This window comes from Camellia sinensis, chromosome 13, assembly GCF_055761805.1.
Source record: "Camellia sinensis isolate YWXY chromosome 13, ASM5576180v1, whole genome shotgun sequence".
Lineage (NCBI taxonomy): Eukaryota > Viridiplantae > Streptophyta > Magnoliopsida > Ericales > Theaceae > Camellia > Camellia sinensis.
The window spans coordinates 83,840,423-83,852,153 of NC_138973.1; the positions used below are offsets into that span (position 1 = coordinate 83,840,423).

The window sequence follows — 11,731 nt, forward strand, 5'->3', positions numbered from 1 at the left end:
AGTCCCCACATCGCAAAAGGCTAAGGGCTTGTGAGGGGAAGGAGTTCTCTTGCCGGTTGGTGAATTTGGTGGGCGAACTTCTGGCACTTCTCACATTTGCGAACATATTTCTAAGCATCCACTTGCATGCACGACCACCAATATCCCTGCGAGATAGCGCGGTAGGCCAAAGATCTGTCCCCTACGTGATTGCCGCATATGTCTTCGTGAATTTCGTACAGGAAAACTGCCACGCAGTTTAGGTGTACACACTTGAGATAAGGACCGGTGAAAGACTTCTTGTATAAAGTGCCAGATGGAGAGAGCCAAAACTGCTCTGACTTCACCCGGACTTTATGCGCTTCCTTTTTATCGGCCGGAAGTGTCCGCTCTTTCAGGAAGAGGATAATAGGGTCCATCCAAGAAGGGCCAAGCTCGGTGCAGAGTACTTCTGTCTGCTCCGGTTCCTCTATACTAGGCCTTGGAAGAAACTCAATCAGGAGAGGATTGGGAGAGGTTCGGTAGACCATAGAAGCTAGACCGGCCAGCTCATCCGCGCGGCCGTTGTCTTCCCGTCCAATTTGTTAGACCCTGATCGCCTGAAATCACTTGATGTGGTCCCTTACCAGAACTTGGTACTTTGTCATTCTGCCATCCTTAGCTTCGTAGACTCCAGATACTTGGTTGACAACCAGTTGGGACTCGCTGTAGACTATCAACTCGGACGCGCGCACCTGGAGCGCCCTCTTAAGTCCGGCCAGTAGCGCTTCGTACTCGGCCTCATTGTTTGATGCAGGAAATCCGAGGGTGATAGAATGCTCAATGGTCAGACCATCTGACGAGACCAAGACTATGCCTAGTCCGGCACCGTTACGGTTCGAGGCTCCATCTACAAAAAGTTTCCACATTTCGCCAACAAAGAGCTTCCAACATTCTGAGGGGTCCTAGAAGGCTTGAAGGTTGATGGGATCATCGTCACTCGGCTGTTTGACTTCAGGTTCAATGCTGATCGGTTCCACTTCCTCCCCCCTTAGCGACGCGGCATTGGACCCAACAGGTTGGTCTGTTATGCCCAAGTCCGTCATTGCATCGCCGGGCTGCGATGACATGCCGGCTGGAGGTTTTATGGCGGGGCGCGCAAGTTTCGCGTCACCAACACCGCCCTGCTATACAATTTTAGTGGAATCTTCGTTAGCCTCCTTGACTACCATGGCGAGATCCACCAAACATACTTGGTGAATCCCGGGCAAGAACTCGGCAACAAAATTGGCCAATGTTCGAGCTTTTATGGCCGTTCGGGATTGAAACTTAACGTCGAATTGTCCCAACTCGACTGCCCACTTTAGAATTCGACCGGAGAAGTCCGCCCATTCGAACAAGGCTTTGAGGGGAAACTCGGTCAAAACGATAATTGTGTGAGCGTGAAAATAGTGTGCCAATTTCGTGGAGGCCATCATCAATGCTAAGGTAAGTTTTTCCAGCAGCAACTATCTCGACTCTGCCGGTAGTAAGGTTTTGCTCACGTAAAAGATGGGTAAATGTTAGATACCTGCTGACCGGACAAGCACTGCGCTAACTGCATGCTGAGACACGGCCAAATAAAGGTAGAGTTCTTCGCCGGACTTGGGCGTTACCAATAGTAGTGCAGAAGACAAATACTCTTTGAGTTCGGCCAGAGCCCGGTTACACTCCTCGTCCCACGAAAACTTGGATTTCAAGGCTCGAAAGAAAGGGCGGCAGCGATCTGATGACCGACTTATGAATCGGTTAAGCGCGGCGGCCATCCCAGCCAGATGCTGCACGTCCTTAGCCGAGTTGGGCTGCTTCAATTCTTGTACGGCTCTGATCTGTGCGGGGTCTGCCTTGATGCCTCGGTTTGTGACTAGGAAACCCAAGAATTTTTCAGATCCCACGCCAAAGGCACATTTAGACGCATTCAGGCGTAGCTTGTGCTGTTTGAGGATAGCAAACATCTCGGCTAGGTCGGACAAGTGGTCTGCTTGATGCTGGCTTTTAACCACCATGTCATCGATATAAACCTCCATCGTCCGGCCTAGCAGAGGAGCAAACATTTTGGTCACCATCCTTTGGAAAGTTGCCCCGGCGTTCTTCAAACCAAAAGGCATGGTTCGGTAGCAGAAGAGTCCCCGTGGAGTAGTGAAAGAGGTGATCTCACGATCGGGGCTATGCATGGCAATCTAATGATAGCCGCGGTAGGCATCCAAGAAACTGAGCCTGTTATGTCTGGCCATTAGATCCACCAACTAGTCTATTCTGGGCAGGGGAAAGCTATCTTTAGGGCATGCTCGGTTGGCGGTCTTGTAGTCGACGCAAACTCGCCACTTCCCATTCTTCTTGGGTACTACGACCGTGTTTGAAATCCACTGAGGGTAGTGCACTTCCTGAATAGCCCAAGCTTCAAGCAAGTTTTTTACCTCCTCCGCGACTACCTCGGCGTGGTGCAGCGCCGATCTCCTGGTTCTCTGAATGACCGGCCTTGCATCGAGGAAAACATTGAGGTGATGACAAATAAAGCTCGGGTCGGTGCCGGGCATGTCATAGGGCGGCCATGCGAAGACTTCGATATTTGCCATCAAGAATTCTACCATCTCGGTCCTTTCTTGGGCGGTAAGGCTGGAGTCGAGCAAGAAGAACTTGTTCAGGCTTTCAGTGTCAATCCGCACTTCTACCAACTCCTCAACAGCTTTGTCCTCAACCTTGGCGCCCACATCTTCAAGGACTCTACGGTCTTCTGGTCTTTCAATCATTTGGACGAAACCTTTGGCAGCTCGGTTCCCGTTCACTGCCACGAAGCATTATTTCAACATGACTTGATCGCCCTAAACTTCCTCAATTTCTCCCATAGCCGAGGGGAATCTCATAACCTGGTGGTAGGTCGATGCCACAGCCTACATAGCGTGAAGCCATCCCCTACTGAGGATCAGATTGTACATAGACGGCACCTGCAATACCTAGAACTCCACTTGCTTGATCACGGATCCGGCTTTGACCGGTAAAATTATCTTTCCCAAAGGCCACTCCGGTTGCGAGTTGAAACTAACCAGTGGAGAAGTTGCCGGAGCCAAGTCTGTATCTCGGAGTTTGAGTTGTTTGAATGCGTCGTAATACATGATCTCGACCGAGCTTCCCTGGTTGATCAAGATGCGCTTGACATCAAATTTTTTGACGTGGAGTGTGACCACTAGGGCGTCGTTGTGTGGCGTTTGAATGCGCTCTAAGTCCCTCGTGGAGAAACTAATCACGTCTTTCTCCTCGGTCTTGCCCCTTTTGATTGCAGGCTGGACCGACAACACTTCCCTCATGTGTTCTGTCTTTTTAATTATCCCTCGGAGCTTGCATACATGGGCTGGCTCCACTATGCCGTGGATCACATTAACCACTCCTTGAGGGGGCACCTCCAAGTCATCCGGTCCATGCTGATCAGCCAGGGTGGGATGTGCGGCCTTAACACCCCCGTCAATGTAAAGATCCAAGTGTCTGGCTACGACTAACTCCTCTAAATGTTGCTTCAGAGGCAAACAGTCCTCTGTCCGGTGTCCTCACTTCCGATGATATGTGCAGCGGTACTGCGGATTGAAACCCTTTTGTGCGTCGCCTAACTTAGCAGGAAACCAGACGTAATCCTCATCACGGATTTCACTAAGTATGCGATAGATTGGAATCTTAAAGACTGTGGTGATGCCTGTCCGTGCTTTCAACCTTCTGTTGGCATCAGTTACGTCATCGCGGGAGTATTCATCTCGGTCATTACGACAAACCTTTCCCCGGTTTCGATGATTTGATCCGCGGTCAGATTCCTCGGCGCGATCATTTGGACGGTTAGTCTCCTGTCCGACCGCGTGTACCTTGCCAGCCGACCTCTTGTCTGTTACCACCGGAGTTGTTTTCGCGATGGATGTCGCCGCATCATCCTCTACTCGGATGTGCTCATTGATGCACTGCATAAGTTGGCCCATAGATGTTGGCTGGTTCATGGTAAGCGAGTCCCGCAGCTTATGTCCGACCGGGAGACCGCGCTTATATTGGGTGATTGCCAGGTTGATCGGGCAATCTAAAATCTCATTGAAGGTTTCCCAGTATCTGGAGTTGTATGCCTTGAGTATGTCGCTCGGCTCAATTTTGACACTGAGAAGGTGGTCCACCTCCTTTGGCGTTTTTTTGTTGGTTTTGAAACGAGTCACAAATGCTTCCATCAACTGTTGCCACCTTTCGATGCTTCCCTCCGGCAACCTCTCAAACCATTTCAAGCCCAGCTCACCCAAACTCGACGAAATGATTAGGCACATAAAAGCGTCATTACGCCTATGTTCGGTCATGACCTACCGGAAGTGGCTTACATATATGTATGGATCGGTCTTTCCATCGTAGAGCGTAAACTTGGGCTGATGGAAGCCCACGGGGAGAGGAGTGGTTTCTATCTCAAGGGAGAAGGGGGTGGCGCTCAGCCTCGCCAAATCTGTGTCTAGAGGGAGAAGCATGGCTGGGCGGGGTGGTGGCATTATGACCTCTTCACTGGCATGACCCCCGTAAGATAGTCGCTGGAGCGCCGGCACCCTCTAAGTCTCTCGCTGGTGAGCCCGCTCCTTCAACACTGCCCGCAAGTCCTCGGAGCGCGAGGAGTAGGAATACCTCGACGTCGTCGCCGGACGCGAGGGTTGATAGATATTGCCTTACGCGCTCGACTTCTCTGCAGGTGCGTCGGAATCTCCAACCCTGAAACTTCTGGTAATAGAAAGGGAGGGAGTGTGCCGCTGGCTCTGACTACCTGAACGGCGTGGTTAGGTGCGCTCACTGTGGTCTCCCACTCCAGCAACACCCTTCCCTTTGACATGCCGCTTGAGACCTTCCATCTCTGCCGCCATTCTTCGGATAACGGCGTCTTAGTCCCGCAACTTGTGCTCCAAACATCTGGCGTGAGATTCTCTCCGCCGCCGGTGTCCGTCTGGGCTCCGAGAGTGACCAAAACTCTTTCCGTGCTTATCCCGCGCGTCTCTTGAATGTCCTCCTAGGGAAGTCTCCATGTCCGCCATGGGTGGCATGGTAGGGAGTCCGTCTCTCCGTCTGGCTGACTCCGGGGTAACTCTGTGGATGGAGGACAACGGTATCTCATCGTTGTTCGCCATGGAAGGCGATCAGATGAGCTTGGAAGACAAGGTTTTGTCTATCAAATTCCCACAGATGGCGCCAATTGTACGGGGAGCAAATATTCCGCGAAGCCCGTACTCCATTCGTCCAAGCTCCTTGTCTATCTGATCGACCTGCAAACACAACGGCGGTGAGCTGCCCAGCGGTGTGTGGCTAGAAAACCCCTCCGACGATCAAGTTAGCACACACTTAGGGATCTAGAGAGAGAGGAGAGAGTTTTATGTTTAGGGTGTTCTCACCAAATGATGTTTCATTCCAACATGGGGGGCGTAGACACGCTTATATACTTTCTGCGCCTAAATCTGCTCTTATTAATCTCTTGACACGTGGTGCTGCTCTCCCATTTGTCATCACAAATCCTGTAATCACCACCTAACCAAACCGTCAGGCTATATCGGTGGAGCCCGACAGACCGGCGGAACCTCCTCGGTCTTTCACGACCGCGCTGCGCAGCGTACCCGAGTGCTCCACTCGCCGAGCTCCAGAGCGACCGAGCTCAGTTGCATTCCGGCAAAGCCGAGTTCAAGATAGGTCGAGCCAGCAAACCGAAGGCCTTTCTACCGTGCTAAACGCGTGAACCGTGGAATCCAGACTGGCATGCAATCATCTCAGCCGAGCAACTCAAGTAGCTCGGTTTTCTACATAAATAAGCCCAGGTAGCTCAGTCCCAACATGGTCTTGGGCCTCTACTGAACAAAACCTTATCCAGATGAGCCCAAGCTATCACAGCCCAAACATGTTCGGCCCCTCATTTTGTCCGGCCTTTACCATGGCCCATTCCAGCTCATAAATCTCCTTCTCAAATACCGTGTTGACTGTCATGTCGTGTAAAAAATATATTATTATGCCTCCGTTTGGGAAGTGGGTTGATTTTTTAGCTTTTTTACTTTTTTGGCTATTTTAGCCTGGGCTAAAAAGTTTGGTTGGGAAGGGCTTTTTGGCTTTTTGGCTTTTTTGGCTTTTTTGTGAGAGAAAAATGTAATGATTATGGGTTGGATGTGATATTTTATTTTTTGTGGCTAAAATAGCCTATTTTGTCTTTTGTGGCTAAAATAGCCAAAAAAGCCCCGTTTAGCTCTTGCCAAACGGATACTATATTTAGATGATTGTCACGTGGTATAAAAAATATATTATTATATTTAAATTTAAGTTTGGATGAGGTGTAGGATAAATATAATAATATATTTTACATCATGTGATTCCTAATGCAACATATTCTATCTAATTTTAAATAAAAAATAGTTTTAAAAGTAAATTAAAAAAAAACTATAACATAAATAATCAAAGTAAGAAAAAAAAAAGAGCTAAAATATAAAATACAGGAATCAAAGTGCAATTTAATTTTAATTTTTTAATTTATTACAATAAAATATAATTAAATGAAATAATTAATTTTTAATTAATCTTTTGTAATAATAACTGGTAATTCAATTTATAATATATTTTTTATTATTTCTTTAATGAATAGACAGATTTGAAAACGTTTGGTGTGTGACGGTTGTGTTAGTCATCAACCAACCATGGATTCAATGGTGGTGGCTGGAAAAATTATTCATTAGTCCTAATGATGTCCTTAATCAATCATAAACATTCATCTTTTTTTCATATTTTTCAATTATTAATAACCCTTTGATGATATGAGACTTTTCAACATGACTTTTCGACCAATAATACTATAAATTTATATTTAATTATTTAAAAATTATATAAAATTATTATTTATAATTTAAATTTATCTTATATATAAATTTTATAATATAAAAATTCAATATCAACCACATTTTCATTCCACAGATAAATTTATAATGGTTAAAGTAGAATTCTTACACTCAGTAGTATTTCAAAAAGTTAATAAAAAATTAATTTTTAAAATTTTTTAACTTATTTTATTTTTTTATAAATAAAAAATTAAAATTTTTTTTTCCCCCTTTTTTCCTTTCCAAAACACGTCTGATTCTTGATTAAGCGTTTGTTATTCTTATCAATACATACTCTGAACCAGAAGACTCTGCAAAACTTGACGAATACCAAGTGGCCCACGTGCCATTTTGTCCTTAGTAGTATTTTGATTTGAGTCGTTCTAGAGTCTACCTATCATCAATAATGGAGTATTCAGTCAACAATTCATCAACGACTCCACACTTCTATTAAGACTATTTTTGTTAAAAGTGAGTTTTTAGTTTTTTTTTTTTTTTGTTTGAATTATTTGATTTTTTTTATATATTTTTAAAAAAAAATAAAAAAAATAAAAAATTATTTTTTAACCAACTTCTCAAAATAGATCTAATTATTGTTTTTCTATGAATTTATTACTTACCAAAATTTAAAATAGATAAATTTGTTTATAATAATTTTTTAAACAGCTAAAATAAATTAAAATTTTTGAAATTAATAAAGATCAACGTATAGAATACAACAAAATAAAAGTTTGGCTAGGAATTTGTATCATTTCAAAAGGATTATATTCCAATTAAATTGACACATAGAACAATCAACCAACGTATTTTTCATGTTATTTGTGTGGCAACACTGCGGCGTGAGTTATGAGGTATCTAGTTTAAGAAGTTTGATATTTTTTATTGTAATTTTGAATTTTAAAATATTATATATTTTTTATTATACTAATTTTAATATAAAATATAAAATTATTTTAAATTATAAATAGATGTTTCGGTTGAAATCCTCTTAACACGTATTTTATGCCCATTCACATCGGTGCAATGTGTTTATAGAACAGGAAATGACCTAATGTGGGGGTGTTTGGAAAATTTCTTTAGAAAAATGATCTGTAGTTCGAATTCGGGCATCGAATTCGGTGGCCCGAATTCGGCTCGAAATCCAAAACGACGTCGTTTTGGATTTTGATTTTCTTTTTCTTTTTCTTGCGTTTTGAATCAGAATACACAGAGAGAGAAGACAGAAAAAGAGAGAGAGAAGGAGAAAAGAGGAAGAGAGAAAGAAGAGGAAGAGAGGAGGAGAAGAAAAGAAGAGGAACCAAGATGATGATGTTGATCTGAAGATGATGATCTAAAGAAGAAGATGATGAAGATCTCTGTTTTTTTTATCTGTTTTTTTTTTTGATCGGCGATACGCCGATCTGTTTTTTTTTTTTTTTTTGATCTGGAGATGATCTCTGCGTTGTTGTTGATGAAGATGTTGACGTTGATGAAGATTTCTGTGTTTTTGATGATGAAGATGAACTCGGGTTTGATGAAGAAAAATGAAGAAATACCCAAATGGGTATTCCAGATTTTCTGTGCTGCTCTCAAATAGGGAAGAAAATCTGGTGTGAGAAAAATTGGTTACTCTTCATCATCTTTTCTGGGTATTTTCTCACAGAAAATCTGGATGGTGTCGATTCTTTTCTGGGTACTTTTGTTGAACCAATTTTGGATGTGAAAAAATCTGGATGCGAGAAAATACCCAAAGAAGAGGAACCAATTTTGGATGATAAAAATCCAGAAATACCCAAAGAAGAGGAACCAATTTTGTATTCCAAATTTTGGATGTGAAAAAAAAAATTAAATAAATAAATAAAATTGTTGAGGATGATGATGATGGTAATGATGTTGATGAAACTCAACTTGTGAATCTGTCTGCATTTTTCTTCTTCTTCTTCTCTTCTTTTTCTTCTTCTTTAGCTTCAGAAATGGCGAAAAAAAAGAGACACCAAAACGACGTCGTTTTGGTGTCGAGTCAAATTTGAGCCTCCGAATTTCGAGTTACGAATCGGAACTGATTTCTTTATTGGCTAAAAAAATCATTTATTCTTTCAATTTTTTTTTGGTTTTAGTGATTTCTTTTTTAAAATTATATCAAAATTTTTTATTTTTTTCAGTTTGTCGATGAATCTAAACAGCCAAAAAAATAATAATAATTTAAAAGCCAAAATATGCTTAAAATTACTCTACTATTTTTTGCTTATTTTTTTGTCCTTTTTGGAAATTTTTTAAAAAAATTTAAAATTTTTTATTTGTCTTGTTGAACTGAATTTAGAAACTCAATTTAAAAAAAAAAATCAATACAAGAGAAAATACAATTAAAAAAATAACTTGTCAATAGCTTTTTGTATTGCCTATCATTGTTTATATGTATATGTTGTTCGGTGTTGATAGAAAGCTTTAGAGTTGGGGCTCCAGTGACGTGAAAAATCTCACACGCAAAACAGACTTTGAAACTGAAACCAACATGAGCGAAAGAAAGACCAACATGACTGTTGAAACTGAAACAGGCAACCACGCAACTTCGTCGAAAGAACAAGACCACCTTGATCGAAGCAAGAAAAAAGTGAAATCTAGCGATGCAAATGGTGGGAAATTACTGGAGACTCAAGCTAGTGTTTTGGAGAAACCAGATGAGCAGATGGTGGAGGAAGTCAATGGCTGCAATGGCAACATTTTTGAAGGTCAGGAAGCTAATCTGGGAGCTCCGTGATCTTTCAAGCAAGCCCTCTTACGATCTTGATTTAATGAGACTGAGAGAGAAAGAAGCTTTGACTGCGAGGCTGCCTATTTCTCCTCCGATGAGGAGATGGACAATGATGATGAAACAGAAAATGTTTCGGAGCATCAAAGAAACACATCGATTCCGATCATCAAGCTACCTGCTGGTCTCCTAAAAAGGGTCCGAGAACCATGGAAGAAATGTCTCATTGTAAGACTCTTGGGAAAGAATATTGGATATAATTTGTTTGTAAACAGGATGCGGAAACTGTGGAACCTTCAAGCAGGTTTTGAAACTTTAGATATTGGCAATGGCTTCTTCATTGTGAAATTCGAAGTGATGGAAGATTATGCTAAAGTATTCACTGGGGGCCCATGGATAGTGATGGATCGGTATGTGACGGTTCGAAAATGGCAACCGGATTTTAAATCTGATGAGGCGGAAGAGGACACCACCGCCATTTGGGTGAGGTTCCCAAATCTGCCTATTGAGTATTATGATGAAAAAGTACTCTATCACATTGCGAAGGTGCTTGGGAAGCCTTTAAAGGTAGATATTAATACTGCCATGGCAGCACGGGGAAAGTATGCAAGGGTGTGTATTGAGATGGATCTACGCAAACCGCTTGTATCACATATTACCATTGGACGATATAATTACGTTGTGGAGTACGAACATCTACATCTTCTATGTTTTTCTTGTGGCCGTGTTGGTCATCGGAAAGAAAAATGCCCTGAATTTTCAGTGATCCAATCGGAGAAGATGACTCAAAAAATGACCGTTAATCAAATGGATGCAGCATCTGGGCTAAAGGAAACACAGCCCAATGGGCATACAGATCATGAGTTATCAACAGATAAAGAAACTCATGGTTATGGGCCGTGGACCATAGCAACCACTCGAAGAAAATACCTTCATGGAAAGCATAAATAGAAGACCCATGTCCATAAGAGCAATCGTTTTGAAAGTTTACAGGTGGACCAAGATTAGGGAGAAACCAGTGCAGCCCACGAAAAGAAAGCAATTTAAGGAAAATATGTTGATCATGATATGGGCCCTCAGACTATTCAAGGAGACATTTCGTATGTGCAAAAACAAGGCCCTATTGGCCCAAGTAAAGACCTGAAAGAGGGCGGGGCAGACTTAGTTTTGGATGTTGTAGCTGGGCCCAAAGAAAAAGAAAGGAACGGATGTGTTAACCCAGAAATTGCTAAGTAACTAGATCCACAACCCAGCTCATTTGAACCAATTGCTCCAGGAAACCCTACATTTTTTCCCGAAAATACAGCACCCTCCTTCGACAACAGTCCCAATCCATTGACAACGGCCACTACCCCAGATAGCCGAGTGCAACAGCACCCACCAGATTTTCCGATCAGAAGGGAGGGACGCTCTAATGAAGGAAACGGCAGAGAACATTCCCATGGCAGAACACAGAGTGGACCAATTCAGAGCACTGATGTTCTTAGAACTAGAGAAAGAAATGTATCACCACGTCGGCATCGACTGGTGGTTAGAAGAGGTGAAGCTACTGATTCAACCATGGTGGGAGATAGATTCACACAACGTGAGGCACATGGTGCTAGTGAAACCAGCGAAGCCAATGGAGGAAGACCAGAAGACTGTGCGCAGAATTTTGGGACTATTTGAGACAGAGGATTGGCCAACCCACAACATGTCGTCTATGGATATGCTGATATGGAATTGTAGGGGTGCTGGTAATGCTCGATTTCGGAGGAACCTGCGGGAATTAGTAAGGCTTCATAAACCAGACATGATTATTCTCATGGAAACAAAAGTGGAGCTCAACACAATGGGTATGTTTTTCAACAATCTGGGGTTCACGGCCTCAACCCATGTAGATCCTATTAGACGAAGTGAAGGTATTTGGTTCCTTTGGAACCCTAGTCAAGCCAATGTGAGAGTCCTTGATGCTTTTTCCCAGATGATCACAGCAACTATTTCAAGACAAGATTATCCTGACTGGGTTTTATCTGCAGTTTATTCTAGTCCGAATATTCGAATGAGAGATGAACTCTGGAATGATTTGGCAACCTTGGCTCAACACACCCAAGAACCATGGCTAGTAGCAGGGGATTTTAATGATTACTCAAGTTCTGCGGAAAAAAAGAGCTTCACAACT

The 11,731-nt window shown here is 42.9% G+C and overlaps 1 protein-coding gene across 1 annotated transcript; it reads left to right on the forward strand.

The window, feature by feature from the left end:
* The first annotated feature begins 9,675 nt into the window (after positions 1 to 9,675).
* Positions 9,676 to 10,521, forward strand: LOC114256851 (uncharacterized). The gene has a single exon (XM_028196537.2). The coding sequence runs from the start codon at positions 9,676 to 9,678 to the stop codon at positions 10,519 to 10,521; it is 846 nt and encodes a 281-aa protein (XP_028052338.2).
* The last annotated feature ends 1,210 nt before the right edge of the window (positions 10,522 to 11,731 follow it).